The sequence below is a fragment of the Mustela putorius genome, unplaced genomic scaffold, assembly GCF_011764305.1.
Source record: "Mustela putorius furo isolate JIRA1106 unplaced genomic scaffold, ASM1176430v1.1 tig00003890_pilon_pilon_pilon, whole genome shotgun sequence".
NCBI lineage: Eukaryota > Metazoa > Chordata > Mammalia > Carnivora > Mustelidae > Mustela > Mustela putorius.
In genome coordinates this window covers 819,244-840,241 of record NW_025422039.1, presented here as the reverse complement: position 1 = coordinate 840,241, position 20,998 = coordinate 819,244, and the positions used below count along the sequence as shown (strand labels likewise).

General features: G+C 42.6%; 1 protein-coding gene across 1 annotated transcript; it reads right to left on the bottom strand.

The window, feature by feature from the left end:
* Positions 1–579: 579 nt before the first annotated feature.
* On the bottom strand, positions 580–15,306 carry LOC123388167 (contactin-associated protein-like 3). The gene is made up of 4 exons (XM_045067373.1): positions 15,297–15,306; positions 11,613–11,945; positions 11,315–11,386; positions 580–1,186 (listed from the first exon to the last, which is right to left on the bottom strand). The coding sequence occupies exons 1-4, from the start codon at positions 15,304–15,306 to the stop codon at positions 993–995; spliced, it is 609 nt and encodes a 202-aa protein (XP_044923308.1). The 3' UTR covers positions 580–992.
* Positions 15,307–20,998: the final 5,692 nt, after the last annotated feature.

Sequence of the window (20,998 nt, the reverse complement as noted above, 5' to 3'; positions counted from 1 at the left end):
AAATATACATGTTGGGGAGATCATCAGCTGATCTTTATCATAATTTACAAAGATTAAAATGACAAATTACAAAGAAAAAAAGCAAAGTAGCGCAGACTAGGATGCTTTACGTGCTTTGCTACCTATGAATTTTTCTGCTCCGTAAATGAATAAAAACTACAATTTCATAGCTGGCATTCAATATTCATTTCATCACTAAAAATGTATGCAAAGTGACTTTAAAGAGACAGATCATAAAAACAATCAGCCAAAAAAAAAAAATGTTTTTTTCTAGGTTGTTAGTGCATTTTTGGCCCGTGGGCTTTGGTTCAAATGGAGATAGAAACGCACTCCCAGAACGTTGGAGAAGCAGTTCCCGGCTTTAGAAGCATCTGCAGGTGATCGATAGAGGAGGCAAAATACAGATTTGCATGCAACACACAACACTAGGGTCCAACTTTGACTTTTATAAACTTCCAGGTCTCATTTTTTTTTTTAAAGATTTTATTTATTTGACAGACAGATCTCAAGTAGGCAGAGAGGCAGGCAGAGAGGGAGGGAAGCAGGCTCCCTGAGCAGAGAGCCCAATGTGGAGCTCGATTCCAGGACCCTGAGATCATGACCTGAGCCGAAGGCAGAGGCTTAACCCCCTGAGCCACCCAGGCGCCCCTCCAGGTCTCATTTTTAAGAGAGTAGGACCACAGCTCAAATCCTTGTTCTCACTTCAAATGCAAAGTCATTATGCAAACCATGTGTGAATTTTCAACAATCAGGCCAGACAGTCAGACACCACCGCACAGGGGTTAATGGGCACTGCTGAGTCCTTCTACACACACAGATCATGAAGCATCACGGAGCAGAGTCTCCCAGGACTGCATTTGAGCAAGCTGACAGTGCTGCAGGATGGCCACCTGTCTGGGGGATGGGGACGTGGGGGGCTTCATCTTCTGGGAGTCCCCTCGCTTAGCGAGAAAGTCCCGTCACCAGAGCCTGAAGTGAGGTGCAGCTGCCCTTCAGAAGAAGTACTCTCTCTGGCTCTCACTGACTGAGCTTTTCACATTGACCTCACTCTTCAGAGCTATCTCAGCGCTGTCTCCAGCCGGGGGAACAGTTGACTCGTTTTTTTGGTACAACCATCTCTGCTGATAAATGCGTGTGGCCACGGCGGTGAGACAGAGCAAGACAAATACCACCACCGCTATCACACCTGGTGAGAGAAGGGGGAGGCACAGTCAGAACACAGACTTGTAACGTGCAGGATTCATGTAGCTGATAGCAAGCTCACGTACATCACATGTGCATCATCAGGAAAGTGGGCACTGGCCTACTGGAACACTGAGTTCTAAGTCCACACGTCCTTTGGATACAGCAGTTTTTTGCCTTTAGGTTAAAGATCTATTGGCCTAGCTTTCACTTGGTGTCTACCTGTTAAAATTCAGAACCACAGCATGGCCTCTAGGTCATGCCCTCACTTCATGCTAACAAGCGGGCACGTTTTCATTATTTTAAAAGGATGGAGTGTATAGACTTGTCATAGAGTAATTAAGTACTTATGTACAAGTACATTAAAAAGATCTGCTGCTGATATTCTGCTGATTTACAGTTCTGTGGTGAGTACACCAGTTCCTTCTATGAGGCTAAAAATGTTTCGTGATCTCTGCTGCTGGGGGCCATGCCTTGAGCATGATCCCCTTCTTTTGCTGTGTGTAGGGCCTGTGGCTTGTTTTTAACCAATGAAAACAACAGAGGTGATGCGCTGTACCTAGGTTATGTGATTATGGTATGTGAGATGGTAGCACCTGTCTTATGGAACCGTCCCTCTTCCTGCTGGCGGTAAGGGGGCAGGCAGTCATGGTGGGAGTCCATATGGGAATCCCTACATGGCACGGAACTACAGGTAAACTCTAGGTGCTAAGGGCAGCCAGTGAAAATCGAGACGCTCTCGGTCCTACAGCTACAAGACTCTGGATGCCGTCAACACCCATGAGGAGGAGGAAGTGGATACTTCCCCAGAGGAATCTCCAGATGAGACCTCAATGCTGACTGACACCTTCACTGCAGGCTTCTGTGAACACTGAGCAGAGGACCCAGCTAAGCTCTGCCCAGACTCCTGACCCACAGAAACTGGGACATACTAAAAAGGAGTTGGGTTAAGCTCTAAGTGGGTGGTGATCTGTCAGGCAGCAGTAGATAACCGATATACCACTATATTAAAAAATTTGTAGAAAGAGAGACAATGTTCAGCAACAGGGAAAGTAGATTATTTGGCATCTTTTGCTGGTAATGCTTTAAGTTCTGAAGTGTTAGCTGTGTCAGTGCATCTCAACTTTGGCTGCACAGCAGATGATAGCTCAGAATCTTCAGTGGGAGGCTTGAGCACCAGTATTGTTTTAAAATTTCCTCTGATTTTTTTCAAGGGCTGTCAGGGTTGGGACGGTCAGATGAGGCCTAGAGGGGTTTGCTCAGGCTGCCATATTCATTAAAGAATGAATACCGAAGCAGGGAGGTACCAAAACAGCGTCCATCAGTCAAACACTTTTTTTTTTTTTTTTAAGCAGGGTAGGTCTGTGAATCACCAGGTTTACCACTTCACAGCACTCACCAAATCACATACCCTCCCCAATGTCCATAATCCCACCCCCTCTTATGGTTTGTCTCCCTCCCAATCCCATCTTGTTTCATTTATTCTTCTACCCACTTAAGCCTCCATGTTGCATCACCACTTCCTCATATCAGGGAGATCATATGATAGTTGTCTTTCTCTGCTTGACTTATTTCGCTAAGCATGATACGCTCTAGTTCCATCCATGTTGTTGCAAATGGCAAGATTTCATGTTTTGATGGCTGCATAATTCCATTGTGTATATATACAAATCTTCTTGATCCATTCATCTGTTGATGGACATCTAGGTTCTTTCCATAATTGTGGACATTGCTGCTATAAACATTCGGGTGCAAGTGTCCCTTTGGATCACTACATTTGTATCTTTAGGGTAAATACCCAATAGTGCAATTGCTGGGTCATAGGGCAAAAAATTTTTTGAGGAACCTCCATGCTAGAGTGGCTGCACCAGCTTGCATTCCCACCAACAGTGTAGGAGGGGTCAGCATCCTCGCCAGCATCTGTCCATTTCCTGACTTGTTGATTTTAGCCATTCTGACTGGTGTGAGGTGATATCTCATTGTGGATTGGTATTCCCTGATGCCGAGTGATATGGAGCACTTTTTCATGTGTCTGTTGGCCAGAGCAGAAATGTCTGTTCTGTCTTCTGATTGGAATTTGTTCTTTGGGTCTTGAGTTTGCTAACAATAGATTCTGGACACTAGTCCTTTACATATGTTTGCAAAATCTTCTCCCACTGTCAGTTGTCTTTGACCTCACCTTTGCCTGCAAAAGCTTTTGATCTCCAAAAAGTTGTGCGGCAGAGGAGAAGAGGTTGCTCTTGTTCTCAAGGATTTTTTTACACATTGAGGTCCTTCATCTTTTGAAGAGGAAATGGTCCAACATTGCATGTGGCTGTCCAATTTTCCCATTTTAGTTTTTTCATTGGACATTCTTTCCCTGCTTGTCGAAGATTAGTTGACCATAGATTTGAGGGTCTAGGATTCCAGTGTCCCAGTACCATGCTGTCTTGATGATGACAGCTTGGTTTGTGATCCACCAAACGTCACTTTGTCGAGGTCTTTTCTGTTCCATCCTAAATTTTAGAATTATTTGTTCCCAGGATGTACTTTGATTTGTGTAATGTGTAGATTGCTTTAGGTAGCATAGACTTTTCAGCTTGCATCATTCTTTCTTTCATGAGACTTTATAGTTTTCTGAGTATAGGGTTCTTTGGTAGAGCAATGGTTTTGGATGCCTCCTTAATATCTCTTTCTTCTGTCTTGTGTTGGTGTTAGAGAAATGCATTTTTCTGTGCATTGATTTATATCCTGACACTTTACTGACTTCCTGTATAAGTTCTAGCAGTTTTGGAGTGGATGATGTGACTAATGCATCTGATGCCTTTAATTTCCTTTTGTTGTCTGATTTTCAGAGGCATCTAGTACTGTGAATGCAGTGGTGATAATGGACATCACTTAGGGAAAAGCTGTTTTTCTCCATTGAGAATGATATTTGCGGTGGGTTTTTCTAGATGGCTTTGATGATATCCCCTACACTTTGAAGAGTTTTGATCAGGACAGGGATGTTGTGTCCTTCTTTGCATCTATTGAGAGTATCATATGGTTCTTGTTCTTTCTTTTATTGATGTGATCACATGGATGTTGAACCAACCTTGGAGCCCTGGAAAAAATCCCACTTGGTCGTGGTGAATAATCTTTTTAATGTACTGTTGAATCCTATTGGCTAGTATTTTGTTGAGAAATCTGTGTTATCAAGGATATCGGTCCACAGCATAGCTCTCTTTTTTTGGTGGGATCCTTGTCTTGGGATCAAGGTGATGCTGGCCTCATAAAATGAGTTTGGACCAGTTTCAGGAGAATAGGAATTAGTTCTTCTTTAAAGTGTTTGGTAGAATTCCCCCGGCAAGCCGTCTGGCCCTGGGCTTTTGTTTGTTTGGGATTTTTAATGACTGTTTCAATCTCTGCTGTTCAGGATTTCTTCCTGGGTGGTAGTTTATATGTTTCTAGGAATGCATCCATTTCTTCCAGATTGTCAAATTTATTGCCATAACGGTAGAGTTGCTCATAGTATGTTCTTAAATAGTGTATTTCTTTGGTGTTAGTTGTGATCTCTCCTCTTTCATTCATGATTTTATTATTTGGGTCCTTTCTCTTTTTCTTTTTGAGAAGTCGGGCCAGGGGTTTATCAATTTTATTAATTCTTTCAAAGACCATCTCCTAGTTTCGTTGATTTGTTCTATTGTTTTTTTGGTTCTTTATTCATTGATTTCTGCTCTGATCTTTATGATTTCTCTTCTCCTGCTGGGCTTAGGGTTTCTTTCTGTTCTTTCTCCAGTCCTTTAGGTGTAGTTAGGTGTGTACCTGAGACCTTTCTTGTTTCTTGAGAAAGGCTTGTACTGCTAATATATTTTCCTCTCAGGACTGCCTTTGTTGTGTCCACACAGATTTTGAACAGTTGTGTTTTCATTATCAGATGATTTTTTTCAATTCTTCTTTAATTTCAGGTTGACCCATTCATTCTTTAGAAGGATACTGTTTAGTCTCCATGTGATTTGGGTTCTTTCCAAACTTCCTTTTGTGGTTGAGTTCTAGCTTTAGAGCATTGTGGTCTGAAAATATGCAGGGAATGATCCCAATCAGGATACCCCCCTGATTTAGGACCGAGGATGTGATCTATTCTGGAGAATGTTCCATGTGCACTAGAGAAGAATGTGTATTCTGTTGCTTTGGGATGAAATATTCTGAAGTATATCTGTGATGTCCATCTGGTCCAGTGTGTCATTAAGGCCTTTATATCCTTGCTGATCTTTGCTTGGATGACCTGTCCATTTCAGAGGGGAGTGTTAAAGTCCCCTACTATCATTGTATTATTGTTGATGTATTTTGTTATTAGCTTGGTTTATATAGTTGGCTGCTCCCACATTGGGGGCAAGATATTTAAAATTGTTAAATCTTCTTGTTGGACAGACCCTTTGAGTATGATATAGTGTCCTTCCTCATCTCTTATTAATAGTCTTTGGCTTAAAATCTAATTGATCTGATATAAGGATTGCCATCCTGCTTTCTTCTGATGTCCATTAGCATGGTAAATTCTTTTCCACCCCCCTCACTTTAAATCTGGAGGTAAAAATGTGTTTCTTGGAGGCAACATATAGATGGGTTTTGTTTTTTTATCCATTCTGATACCCTGTGTCTTTTGACAGGGGCATTTAGCCCATTCACATTCAGGGTAACTATTGAGAGATATGAATTTAGTGCCATTGTATTGCCTGTAAGGTGACTGTTACTGTATATGGTCTCTGTTCCTTTCTGATCTACCACTTGTAGGCTCTCTCTTTGCTTAGAGGACCCCTTTCAAGATTTCCTGTAGAGCTGGTTTGGTATTTGCAAATTCTTTCAGTTGTTGTTTGTCCTGGAAGCTTTTAATCTCTCCTTCTATTTTCAATGATAGCCTAGCTGGATATAGTATTCTTGGCTGCATGTTTTACGCTCTCTGTGGATAAGTCAGCTGCCAATCTAATATTTTTACCATTTATGTTACAGACTTCTTTTCCCGAATGCTTTCAGGATTTTCTCTTTGTCATTGAGACTTGTAAATTTTACTATTAGGTGACGAGGTGTGGGCCTATTCTTATTGATTTTGAGGGGCATTCTCTGAACCTCCTGAATTTTGATGCTCGTTCCCTTTGCCATATTGGGGAAATTCTCCCCAATTTCTCTCCAGTATACCTTCTGCTCCCCTCTCACTTTCTTCTTCTTCTGGAATCCCAATTATTCTAATGTTGTTTCGTCTTATGGTGTCACTTATCTCTCGAATTCTCCCCTCGTGGTCCAGTAGCTGTTTGTCCCTCTTTTGATCAGCTTCTTTATTCTCTGTCATTTGGTCTTCTATATCACTAATTCTGTCTTCTGCCTCATTTATCCTAGCAGTGAGAGCCTCCATTTTTGATTGCACCTCATTAATAGCTTTTTTGATTTCAACTTGGTTAGATTTTAGTTCTTTTATTTCTCCAAAAGGGCTTTTATATCTCTCGAGAGGGTTTCTCTAATATCTTCCATGCCTTTTTCGAGCCCGGCTAGAACCTTGAGAATTGTCATTCTGAACTCTAGATCTGACATATTACCGATGTCTGTATTGATTAGGTCCCTAGCCTTCGGTACTGCCTCTTGTTCTTTTTTTTTGTGTTGAATTTTTCCGTCTTGTCATTTTGTCCAGATAAGAGTAAATGAAGGGGCAAGTAAAATACTAAAAGGGTGGCAACAACCCCAGGAAAATATGCTTTAACCAAATTAGAAGAGATCCAAAATCGTGAGTGGGGAGAAAGGGGATAAAAAAGAGGTTCAAAAAGGAAGAGAGAAAAAAAAAAAAAAAAAAAAAAAAAAGAAGAAGCGCCAAAAAGGGCGGGAAAGAAAACACCTAAGAAAAATGTAAAAAAAAAAATATATATATATATTAGATAAACTAGGTAGTAAAAAATCGTTAAAAAAAAGAAAAAGGTAACAGTTAAAAAAAAAAAAAATTTACCCGAAGGCGAGAAAAAAAAAAAATGAAAAAGAAAAAATTAAATTAACTGCAAGACTAAAAAAAGTCACAGGAAAAAAGCCATGAGTTCCGTGCTTGGCTTTCTCCTCCTCTGGAATTCTGCTGCTCTCCTTGGTATTGAAACCGCACTCCTTGGTAGGTGAACTTGGTCTCGGCTGGATTTCTTGTTGTTCTTCTGGGGGAGGGGCCTGTTGTAGTGATTCTCAAGTGTCTTTGCCCCAGGCGGAATTACACCGCCCTTACCCGGGGCCGGGGTGAGTAATCCGCTCGGGTTTGCTTTCAGGAGCTTTTGTTCCCTGAGCGCTTTCCGTAGAGTTCCAGAGGACGGGAATACAAATGGCGGCCTCCTGGTCTCCGGCCCAGAGGAGCAGAGAGCCCAGGGCCCCACTCCTCAGTGCGCCCTCAGAGAACAGCGCCCAGTTACTCCCGTCTGCCTGACCTCCGGCCGCGCTCCGAGCTCACCGAGCCTGCGACCGGTTCAAGGTAACACGGAGCTGCGAGCTTACTGTGGCTCTGTCTCTGTAGCCGGCTTTCCCGTTCCAATACCCGCAAGCTCTGCGACACTCAGACACCCCCGATCCTTCTGTGACCCTGCGGGACCTGAGGCCACGCTGACCCCGCGTGGGCTTCGCCCCGGTTTAGCCTCTGGAGCGATGTCCCTCAGCGGAACAGACTTTTAAAAGTCCTGATTTTGTGCGCGGTTGCTCCGCCGCTTGCCGGGAGCCGGCCCCTCCCCCCGGGGTCTATCTTCCCGTCGCTTTGGATTCACTTCTCCGCCGGTCCTACCTTTCAGAAAGTGGCTGATTTTCTGTTTCCAGAATTGCTGTTCTTCTTCTCTTCGATCTGCCGATGGATTTTCAGGTGTTTGCAATCTTTAGATAAGCTATCTAGCTGATCTCCGGCTAGCTGAAGCAGTCTCAGCTTGCTACTTCTCCGCCATCTTGACCCAGTCAAACACTTTTAAGATGGCTGACACAGGCATTGATATTGCAGTTAACAAATGTTAGAAAATGCATTCCTGTTTAGTTAACTGAATCCAAATTCGTGTTGTTAAATGAAGATTCTTCACTATGCTCTGGGACAGAGATAAAGAGCATAATGGAGCCCAACAGACTCGCAGCTCAGTGGGTGCCTCTGGTCACAGGGATTCCTGATCAGATGCTCAGAGCCTCTGGAAAGGTTCTTAAATACTAACAAGTACAACAGTCAACACATTCACTACACCTTGTACCTCACCTGACAACAAAAAGTTGTCACTTTAATTACTCTTAAATTTTTTTACAGGACTTCTCTTTGAAGAGCTACATTGCATCCAATTTTAGTGTCAGGGACAGAAACTCAATAACAGTGACCAGGCCACTTGGTTATCCAATCACTGTCACTGTTATCCTCAAATACCCAGGATGTTATTGTGTATGTAACTGAGTACTAGCTTGCTCATTCTCTGAGACTTGGTAGGGTTCTAGAGCAACCTCTGTCTTCATTTGCTCTCTGAAGAGACGGGGATGATGTGACTAATGCATCTGATGCCTTCTATAACCCTCCTTTCAGCAATCCAACTGTGAATGCGTTTGTGACAATCACTTAGGTCTGTCTGTCTCTCCATCCATCTACACATCTGTGTCCTTCTCTGCCTATTCATTGACATGATGGATCCCATGGCAAGAAAAACTCCATGATCTCCAGTGTACCAGGTGTGAACATGATTTAGGTTACTTCCCCTTCCTATATTGTTCCCTTTGTTTGCAAGAGGAGAGGTGATGGAGCGCAGCACGTGAAGAAATCCACCTGCTGGGGTGGTTCTTTAACCGGACTAAGTACTTTACATGTGGTGTGGTCTGGGGTCATTTGGACACAGGGCTGAGGATTCCACCCAGGATTCTACACTGCAGCTCAGTATACTTGGCAGTGGACAAACCACGCAGCACACAGCCACCACACAGATCAAAGGCAGAGCTACGTGAGTTGCAGGAGCTGCAACCTGAGTTGTTACCTCCCTAACACCCCACCCCATGTGCTCTGATTCTCCCTCCCGTCTGTCAGGAGCTTCAGCTGAACCTTAGAACAATGTATTACTTAAAATATAACCCATGGGAAATTTTACTAGTTACCAAGCACATTTAGACATAGCCTTAAGAAAAACACATACTGGTAACAGGCTGTAGGGTAGAGGACGATATACGGCATTGAAGCTGAGCAGCTGGGAACGCCCGGCCCGCTCAGGGAGGAACGCCGCCTGCTTCATTTTTCTGTTATCTCCCCTTTCCCCCAGAAAGCACCTGTGGCTACTTAGATAAGTCCTCTGAATGTGCTTGTTCAACTATATACTGCTTGTCCAGACGTATTTTGCCTTCCTTCTTTGTTATCTACAAGGCCTATGACTAATGTTTGGCCTTCTTTGGCTCTTCTGTTGGTTACTGTTTCTATCTAATGAAAGCGGGATCGAGGAGTTGTTGGGGACAACAGTCTTTTCTACTGTTGTCCCCTGCTCCCTTTCTCTTGCAGCTGACTTGTTTGTGCCTCATTCTCCTCCCATTCATGGACTGGAAGTGGCAAGGAGCCAAGCAGGATTTTTCAAGGGGAAAAATATTGGTGCAACTTACTTACTTTGTACAACTTGCCAGTGATATTTAACCAAAGGCAATACAGCTCCAGAGACCACGCCTTCTATTCTAGCACCAACCTATCATCGTTGCTCTCTCTAAACATGGCACCAACAATGACATTTTGCATGTTTAGACTTTGATTCCTATTTCGAAAACATGAATCACATTTAAGTTGATTTATTTTAAATCGGCTTTTTGCTTTATACTGAAGTCTTCTCACTCAAAATAAATGAGAACAGGATTAAGACTTGATTTATATTTTAACACAAAAGTAATCCTTTTAGGTATACATTATGAATAACATATATGTTTCTTTGTTCCTGGAGTTGTGAAATCAGGAGATCATATACCTCATTCATTAGAAAAACAGAAGCGATTACGATAGGAATGGGCAAGTTCACATTCTTACACAGATTTGGTCAGCACGTAAAAATATCTGAGTACCTTCCTAATAGTCTGGAGAAAACTGACATCTTGATGAACAGAAACCAAGGGGCAGATGCAGTCTGGTCTGCCTGAAAAGTGGACACCCACCTGCATCCCCCAGCTTGGGGATGACCTCCCTTATCTGGAATAGCCATGAAATGGAGAGCAGCTCACTCCCTCTCAGCCCATAGAGTTTACAAATGACACATTCCAGTAGTCTAATAAATATAAGCATTCTCTGAATCATAAGGAGGAGACTTGAATATTCATTTTTTAAAGCAGGCCTAAATAAATTCTGTTTCAGAGAATACAGAGGGAGATATTTAAGATGGAATTTCTTGTACCTCTTTAAATATACATAAGTACATAGAAAATATTAATATACATTATATGTGAATATATATGTAAATACATACATAGTTTATCTATAGGACTTTGCTTTAAAGAACTGTGTTATATCCAGTTTTACTGTCAAGTATAGAATACATGTGACACTGAACGTATATATATAATGCAAATATATGTGAATAGTTACTTTAGAAATACAAATAAATATATGTAAATCTAAGATAAGATTGACACCAGAAAACAGTTCTGCATATTTATGTTTAGAAAAATCTTTAGGTTTTTCTATCTTTATGTTTATGAAAATGACAACTTGCACCGTTTAGGTGATTCTAAACTCACCTAATGCTTTACTTTTAATATTATTTTTAAAAGTTTTGGGCGAATGGACTGAGAGGTCTTGGCTATTTTGGATCAAAGAAGTAAAGGTGAATATGTCATATATGTACATGATCTCCTGAGTGATATGAATGGGTATTTTCTTTTTTTTTAATTAATTTTTTATTTTTTATAAACATATATTTTTATGAATGGGTATTTTCAAATGAAAAACCTTATTACTCTGTAGTTCGGCAACTATCCTTTAAAAAGTGTCTCTGTCCTACCATGGGTTCTCTCCACTCAGCGCCCCTGAGCCCGGGCAGAGGCTGACATTGGGGCAAGCCCGTGAAGAATGCCTGCAAAGGGGTGTCCCGCCATTGACCTCGCCCCTCAGCTCGGACTCCCGGACACGGGTTTATGCCCGCGGTGACAGCAATGCCAAGGACCAGGTCGTTCACAGCCCTGTTACCTCCAATGACAGCAGGGTCACTTCTGTCAGCGCTAACTAAGGGCTCACCCCCGTCTGTCGGTCCAGAGCCACCTACAGCAGAGAAAGGGAGAATGACAGAGGCAGAGGGAAGAGGACTTTGGTGACATTCGCAAACATCTGACAGGAGAGCAGAGCGCGCTGCGCGGGCGGGAAGGAGCAAGAAACCCAGACCAGAGCAGGGCCGCGCGACCCCACCGAGGGCCTGGGCAGCCCCGGGACGCAGACGGGGTGGAAGACCGTGGGCAGCAAGCGCCACTGCGGGCGGAGGGGCACGCACCTGTGCCACTTGCAATTGGGCGTTTGGCCTCCCGCGTTGGGGCTCTGGTCCCCTTGGACTCTGCGCACTGGGAGGCGGCGGCCACGTGTCCGCGCACGGTGACCGCGACGGGGCCGCCGGGGCGCAGCACAGCCTTGAGCGGAGTGGCGGGGCCGAAGCGCAGGGCAGACAGGCAGCCAGTGAAGCGGCGCGCACCTGCCCGCAACGTGTCCGGGTCCGCGCCGGGGGGCTCTGCGGGCAGACAAGCGGGGCACGCTTTAGGGTGGGGGGGGCGCAGGCCTGGCCCGCATCTGCAGGGCCGCCACCAACCGACCCGCCCTCCAATCCTCTGCCCTCATCCCGTAGGGCATGACAGGCAGGGCCGTCCCTGCGGCCCCTGTTAGTGACCGACAGGTGCCAGCTCTGCCCGCGGGCAGGCCGTAGCGACCCCGGGTGCAGTCCCGCCCAACAAAGGATTCCACCCTCTGCTGTTGCCCGTTTCAAAGATCACGGCAGTATTTTGTAACAGAATCTGTGGCCGGTTATCCAGGCGGTCGCAGTGAAATGTCACCCGCGTGGGGACAACAGTGCTCTGGGGATAATCCCTAGGGCGGCTCTAACCTCCCCATTTACACTTGACTCTGGCCCCTGTTCTCAGTCCCACAGAGTCCCCACCCCAGCTGCAGCTGCCACCGGGGAGCCCCACCTCCCGCTGCCTTTCCCCAGTCACAGCGGTGGGCTCTGCCCCCTTCCCCCAAGTCTGGGCTGGCTCCCTGTCCTAGTCCCTGACCTGGCTCGGATCTGACCGAGGTTAGTTAGCGGGAGAAGGGCCGCGACGCACCCATGAAAGCAGAGCACCAATCCCTTCACCTCGAGGACGATTAGCCCCTACACTGCACTTGCTCAGTGAGCCCCAAATCTGACCCGGCCCAGTTACGTGCAGGCTTCGGACGTTTCATGGATGCGCAGGGAAGCCGCCTCAGTGTGGGGACCCGCGGCATCTGCATCTGATTCCCTCCCTTCTTCAGTGTGTCCACTAGTCCACCAGTGTGTCCATCTTCTCCAACCAACCATACACAGCAACCAAGAATTCACCCGGTGCCTTCCACAGGCCGGCCACCGTGTGGGTTCATTTGCAGAACTGAGAATTTAATGCTCGCAATGTAATACCGCCAGTGTATTTTATTCCTGCTGGAAGCCAGTTCACATTAGATTTCAGAAATATCTGAATGTCTCTCACGTGGGGCGGCCTGGATCCAGGCTGGTCACAGGAGCCCCCTTTTCAACAGGATATTCTCTCTCTATCCTGCCAGTAGCTTTTGGACATGTTGGTAATTGCTGGCATGAAGGGAGGGGTAAATGGGGGTCGTTACACCATTTTTAGAATGAATGCTATACCTTCCATAGAATAGATGCGTGACTCTACAAGTCTTTTTGGTTAGCGCGATAGCAGGTCTTTAAGTTCACCCTGAGAATCTCAGCTGTGAGCCCTCCCTCTTGATGTTGTGGATAAACTCTTAGGGGGTAATGTTTACTTCCTTTGAGTTTTTGAGGGGTGCTCTAAGTGCTATGTAAAAGACCTCTAAAAGCAACTAAAATGAGGGGCATGTTTACATTGTTACAATCCTAATAAACAACTCTCTGAAACACACAGCTTTCTTGGCCAGGCTGATTATATGAGGCATCAAGGAGGCTTATGTATGATGAATTCCAGGTAGATTCTTACAGTGAAGTAAGCGAGCTGGAGACAACTCAGTTGAAGGATCATTTTAGGTTAAAGAGCTCTTCTGGGGCACCCGGGTGGCTCTGCTGGTTAAGGGTTGGCCTTTGGCTCAGGTCATGACCTAGGGGTCCTGGGATTGAGCCCCTTCGTGCTCCCTGCTCTGCGGGGAGTCTGCCCTTCCCTCTCCAACTGACCTATGGCCACCTCTAGCTCTTATGCACATACTCTCTCCCTCAAATAAAAAATAAATAAAAATAAATAAAAAATAGAGTTCTTTACGGGTTACTTTTTTTTTTTTTTTGCATTCAGACAATATATATTCATTCCATAAAGAAAGGCATCCTTGCTTGAATATACTTAAAAGAATATCAAGAAGAACTAAAACAGGAAAATGCTATGATAGTAACATAGGACTACCACAATGCTAAAATACTAAAAAAAAAAAAAAAAAAAAAAAAGAACACCACAGGCCAATTAAAAGTCCCAGCCACTGAGCCAAAAGAGGAACCGGACAACACTCGCTTTCCTGGTCAAAGTCTGACACGAGCGCTACCAGGCTAGGGTCACAGAATCAATCCTGGGCAGACATGTATCTTACTAACTAATTGGACTAACTTTGTGAAATTCATTTTAAAGGTAAATTTAAAAATGTCTATAGGCAGTGCTATTACTCAAGAAAGGAGTGCCAGTACAAGAACTTGTACTTGACATTTATACATACTTGTGGATTGTGGGTATGGGCATGTGTGGGTGGGCTCATGTGCGCCCATATCCTGTTATTAACCCCATAGCTGTAGCCATGACTTTGTATGCGTATGGGGTACCAAGATGCATGCAAGTTTACTGCTCACTGCTGCCTTCGTATTTTCCATCCTAAAGTCATGCTTGTGATTCGTTTTTTGACTGGAATAATTCTCTAGTATTTTCCTTAGATGGGAGGCACGGTTCATATTTAATCTCCATCCTTCCTTGTTATTCAAAATATCTTTTTTTAACCTTGTCAAATACATTATATGTTAGATGCTTGCATTGTGGCTCATTCCTCAGCCATACTAACAATGATCCACATCATTTTTTTATCCCGCTGTAACAAATGAGAAGTTAGATGCTGATGCCACAATCATTATTTTTTCATTGTAGTAACTTCTGCCCGGAAAGTTTGGAGGACTTTTCTCTGTGGGTTTTGCAATTTGGAAATTTTCCCAGTTGTATGCCTTTTCTCGTCAGAATTGATGTGTACTTTCAATCTGCAACTCAAGTTTTCCTTTAGCTCAGAGAATTTTTTTCATGCATAATTACTGTCTGCTTCCAGTTCTGTTTCTGGATCTCTAATTATCCCCATTAGGTTTTCTCTTATTTTCCCTTCTAATTTCTCTCTCTTAATCTTTTTTTCTTTGCGGTTTGTAATATTCCAGACCACTGTCTAATGATAACCAGTGATGATTCTCTCCTTCAGATAACCCTGTGAAATTGTGAAGACCCGTATTTACTTTAACCCCCAGAGTTGAGTGTGTGAGTTTTTCAAGTGTCTTTGAGTGCCAAGTCTCATTGCAGTTGTGTTCTGTCTTCTTCTTTTGTTTTTTTTTTTTTTTAAGATTTTATTTGTTTATTTGACAGACAGAGACCACAAGTAGGCAGAGAGGCAGGCAGAGAGAGAGAGAGAGAGATGGAAGCAGGCTCCCCGCTGAGCAGAGAGCCCGATGTGGGACTCGATCCCAGGACCCTGAGATCATGACCTGAGCCGAAGGCAGCGGCTTAACCCACTGAGCCACCCAGGCGCCCTGTTCTGTCTTCTTTAATGGCTCTATTTTGATGTGGGAATTGTAGTTGTTGTCTTCAGTCCTCCTCCCTGTCTTCTTAGGGGCAACATCATCTTTTTAGCCATTGATTTATCGTTCTGCTAATGAGAACTCCATGGATGAGGATCTTAGATGGTATGAGGGTCCTAGCAAGCTAGAGGCTACATCTTTTCTGTCCCATACCTGGCAGCATACCTGCAGGTTCATGATCTGGCCCCAAACAGAATGTAGGAAGAAGTCTCTCTCTCTCTTACCATGGCAGAAGGAATATGGCCCAACCATTCAGCCCATCTCCTGCTCCACGAGGGGCACTGAGGATAGGTATAACCATGCTAAGCAATGCTGACCTTCCCTCTGGAAGTCAAACCTTTTTTTTTTTTTTTATTCAAGATAAATGACATAATTAGAAAACAAGTAGAAGACAGACTTTTCCAGTCCATCTTTCCAACAATTCAGAGACAGGAGGCCCTGATTTTCAGAGTGAGAAAGAAGTGAGTGAATTATTCCTTCCTCCCCGAAGCACAGGCCCATGGAGCACCAGGCTCTCCCAGTGCTTGCAGCTAATACCAGAGAAAAAATCAGGGGGTAATCTGGTGCCCTATGCACTCAGAGTGAGCAATGCTAGTAGGCGCTTCCTGGAGCACTAGTCCTTAGTATATAATACAGACTCTTTGTGTAATGACAGGTAGGCAATCCCCGCCACTCTTTCACCCAACAAGATGATTACATCAGAACTCCACACAATCGCTGCTCTTAGTTCCTTAGTCGTCTTCACAGTTTTGCAGCCCCACCCGATGTGTCTCTGCCTGTTTCAGCAGTCCTGAACCCTGAGCCCTTCCACTTCTCTCCCCCCACCTCCCATCACACCCTGTCCTGGAACACACTCATTCACACTTCAGAATAGACACCCGGTTACAACTCATCACTCAACATCACTCACCATCACTTCTCCCAGCTGTGTGTGCAGAAGAGGCATTGGCAAAAGAAATGAATCTGTAATACTTTTTTTTTTATATTGAGATACAATTCACATACCATAAGACTGATCTTTTTAAAGTATACAATTCAAGGGGATTTTGTATATTTACACAGTTGTAAAACCGTTACCAGTATTCACTCGCAGAATCTTTCTATCTCTCCTAAAGAAACCTAGTGCACATTAGACTCCACATCCCATTCCTACCCCTCTCCAGCCCTGGGAAAACATAAACTTCCTGTTTCTATAATTTACCTATTCTGGACATTTCATCCAAAATAAATCACACAGTAAGTCACTTTTGGTATTTATCCTCATTTATTTAACATCATGTTTTCACCCATTTGTAGCCTGTGTTGCTACTTCATTACATTTTATGGCCAATATTTCACTTTTGTTTGTGGCACACAGTGAAACACTGGCATGAAACATAACACTGTATCACTTAGTGGTCAGTGGCTGGGGCTATTCCCATGCTGGGTTATTAGTGGAGAACACAGCTACAGGGATTTATGTACACCTTTTGTGTCTGGACATATGTTTTCAATTCTCTTGGGTATATACCTAGGAGAGGTCATATGGTAACTCTGTGTTTAACTCCCAGATAAACTGCCAAACTGTTTTTCCACAGTGGCTACACATTTTACATTCCCATCACCAATGCACAAACACTCAAATTTCTCCACCTCCTCCACTTGTTATGGTTTTTTAGTGATATCTTGTGGTTTAGATTTGCATTCCTTTGCTGGCTAATGATCTTGAGCATCATTTCATATCAGTTTTTGGTAAATCTTCAAAGAAATGTCTTTGATTTCAGCCTTTGACCAGATCTTTTGACCATTTTTAAATTGGGTCATTTGTCATTTTCTTTGGTTGTGAGAGCTCTGTATATACTCTGTAAAAAATTTCTTATAAAGTTGGAGCAAACAATCCTAAAATTTGTATGGAATCAGAAGAGACTCTGAATTGCTAAGGAAATGTTGAAAAAGAAAAACAACTGGGGGCATCATGTTGCCTGATTTCAAGGTTTTCTACAAAGCTGTGATCCCCAGGTCAGCATGGTACTGGCACAAAAACAGTCACATAGACCAGTGGAACAGAGGAGAGAGCCCAGATATGGACCCTCAACTCTATGGTCAAATAGTTTTTGACAAAGCAGGAAAAAATATACAATGGAAAAAAGACAGTTCTTCAATAGATGGTGCTGGGAAAATTGGACAGCTATGTGTGGAAGAATGAAACTCAACCATTCTCTTATGTCATATGCAAATACAAACTCTAAATGGATAAAAGACCTCAACATGAGGCAGGAATCTATCAAAGTCCTAGAAGAGAACATCAGCAGTAACCTCTTCGATATCAGCCACAGCAACTTCTTTTAAGATATGTCTCCAAAGGCAAAGGAAACAAAAGTGAAAATGAACTTTTGGGACTTATCAAGATCAAAAGCTTCTGCACAGCAAAGGAAACCATCAACAAAACAAAGAGGCAACCCATGGAATGGGAGAAGATATTCATAAATGACAGTACAGACAAAAGGCTGATATCCAAGATCTATAAAGAACTCCACAAACTCAACACACACAAAACAGATATTCATGTCAAAAAATGGGCAGAATACATGAACAGACACTTCTCCAATGAAGACATACAAATGGCTAACAGACACATGAAATAATGTTCATCATCACTAGCCATCAGGGAGATCAAAATCAAAACAACATTGAGATACCACCTTACTCCAGTTAGAATGGCCCAAATTAACAAAACCATAAATAATGTGTGTTGGAGAGGATGTGGAGAAAGGAGAACCCTCTTACACTGTTGGTGGGAATGCAAGTTGGTGCAGCCACTTTGGAAAACAGTCTGGGGATTCCTTAAGAAATTAAAAATAGAGCTACCCTATGACCCTGCAATCGCACTACTGGGTATTTACCCGAAAGATACAGACATAGTAAAAAGAAGGGTCATCGGTGCCCCAATGTTCATAGCAATAATGACCAAGGTTGCCAAACTGTGGAAAGAACCAAGATGCACTTCAACGGACAAATGGATAAGGAGGATGTGGTCCATATATACTGTGGAGTATTATGCTTCCATCAGAAAGGATGAATACCCAACTTTTGAGCAACATGGACGGGACTGGAAGAGATTATGTTGAGTGAAATTAGTCAAGTAGAGAGAGTCAATTATCATATGGTTTCACTTATTTGTGGAGTATAACAAATAGCATGGAGGACATGGGGAGTTAGAGAGGAGAAGGGAGTTGGGGGAAATTGGAAGGGGAGGTGAACCATGAGAGACTATGGACTCTGAAAAACAATCTGAGGGATTTGAAGGGGCGGGGGTTGGGAGGTCAGGCTACCAGGTGGTGGGTATTATAGAGGGCATGGATTGCATGGAGCACTAGGTGTGGTGCAAAAGTAATGAATACTGTTATGCTGAAAATAAAAAATAAATTAAAAAAGAATCCAGGGCAAAAACTCCAGCTTCACTCTTCTTTTCAAGATGGTTTTGGTTAATTGGAGTCCCTTGCATTTCCATATGCATTTAGGATCGACTTGTCACTTGGACTTTGATCGGAATTGTATTGAACCTGTAGATCAATTTGGAGAGCACCACCACCTTAGCAATGTTAACACTTCCAGTCTACGGACATGGATGTCTTTCCATTTTTGTGAATCTTCCTTAATTCTTTCCAGCAGTTCTTCATAGTTTCCAGTGTATGTGTCTCACACCTCTTCTGTTCAAGTTATTCCAAGGTATTTTATTCTATCTGATGCTACTTTAAGTGGAATTTACATTTTGGTCTTCATTTTGTTTTCGTATTATTCATTGCTAGTATAAAAATACAATAAATTTCTGTATGTTGATCTTATATCCTTGCTCCTACTGTGAACTATCTCTATTAGCTTTTTTCATGGATTCCTTATAAGATCCCGTTCTGTAAAAATAGACATAGTTTTACTTCTTCCTTTTCATTCTGGATACTTTTTACTCTTTGTTTCTTGCCTTGTAGCCCTCACTCAAACCTGTACTACAATCCTGAAGGAAGGTGGTGAGAGTAGACATCCTTATCTTATTCCTGATCTTAGGGAAAGATTTCCATTATTTTCCATTAAGTGTGATGCCAGGCATGGGGTTTTTGTAGCTGTCTTTTTACATGCAAGGAGGTTTCTTTCTATTCCTACTTTGTTTTTTTGTTTTATTTTATTTTTTTAAATGAAAGCACAGTGGATTTTTTTCAAATGCTTTTTATGTGCCTATTCAGACAACCATGTGGTTTTTGTCCTTTATTCTATTAATATGCTGTATTACATTGATTGTTTTTATCTGCTGACCCAACCTTAAATTCCTAGGATAAATCTTATCTGGTCGCATATGACAATTTGTTTGTGTTACTGGATTAGATTTTACTGGATTAGATTTGCTAATATTTTGTTGAGGAACTTTTCATTTGTATTCATATTCTGAAATTATATAAACTTTTGTGTCTTCCACCCTATGACTTTCCTCCCAAATGAGATAAATTCTTAGGCAGAGCACAGCAAAGACAAAACATACGTCACAGAAATCAATGGAGCTTTTAGTATCCAAACTGTAGTCTGTCCATGAGGGCATCAGTAACCCCCACATATTATTTATAACCCAATTCTAATATATGGAGTTCCATTTCAACACAAGATCCTTCAGTGGGTTTCTTTTCCCCACTAAGGTTTAACTGCATGACTGTACTGACTTGAACTACATTCAACGTATTGCACTCTTTCCCAGGAGGGAAGAGAAAGGCACATCTTTACTCTGCACCCTTCAAAACAGATTTTTGTTTTGGTAATTTGGGGATCTTTGCTATTGTTGTTTTTTAATGCACAAAAGACAAAATCCACAGAATACCATTTACACAAAAGCCTTTAGAGAGGTAAAACCTAATGAAAATGCCAGGACATCTTACTGGGTTGCTGTATTTTAAAGCTCTCATACTTCAGGGTTACAGGTCACATCCAAGTCAAGACTGGACAGAAAATTAGAAACCTAATGATCTGCACTTAAACTCGGATTTTACTGAAATTATTTTATAGTAACCGGGATCACTTGACCTGAGTGTCATTGTTAATAAGACCACTGAAGAATGGGAGCTCACCAAAATAAGTGGAGGACAGCTTGCCATAGCTTGGGACAACTGTCTTTGGAAAATGAATGGCTCTTCATTAGCCAGTTTCTTGGTCTATTTTATGCAACTTTATGAAAAGAAGCTCAGCTTCTATTTCCCAAATCTGAACATGAAATAGTCATCTTCTCATAGTTACTGCTAAGGAGAAGCTATCCTAAATAAAGTTATCCAAAACACGATAAGTGTTATTAGCCTTTGATCAAGATGTGTACCTCTAGGTACAGATGAAATGAATATTTATAATTTTATTAGACTCAGTTGCTTCAGGCAATAAACTTCATTGATGAAATTTCAACTTCAATTTCTACAGCCTGAGAGAGATGCTTTTTGACTAGACCATTCTTGAATAGAAACATTAACATCTTTGATTCCATGCTACTGCTCTCTACAGATGAACTTGCAGGAAAATAAAAATGTATATGATAAAATGTATTATTCTCCTTTTTTATTAAATGACTCCCTTTATATAAGGTAGTTTAGTTATTAAATCAGTTTCCATAACCCATGATGTATCTTTTTACAGTTAATACATTCAAAGCTAAATTGTCTTTAAAAATGTTTGTCAATTTCACACTTCCAGCTGACAACTTCCTACCTTATGCCACAGTCACTTCTGAAACTGCCTCATCTCTCCTCTCAGAGCCAGAGTCACTGAGGGCAGGCAGTTAGTTGTGTGTGTTATGTTCCTTTTGTTCCTTGACCCTATCTGTCCTCCTGGCTGGGAAGAGTGCCCACAGA

What these genes read in the sequence shown, in the direction of transcription:
- LOC123388167 (XM_045067373.1), bottom strand. An exon ending in CCCAATTGCAAGTGGCACAG is followed by an intron (nt 11,387 to 11,612) that starts GTGCGTGCCCCT and finishes TCTCTGCTGTAG; the next exon opens with GTGGCTCTGGACCGACAGAC. An exon ending in TGACCCTGCTGTCATTGGAG is followed by an intron (nt 1,187 to 11,314) that starts GTAACAGGGCTG and finishes TTCTCTCACCAG; the next exon opens with GTGTGATAGCGGTGGTGGTA.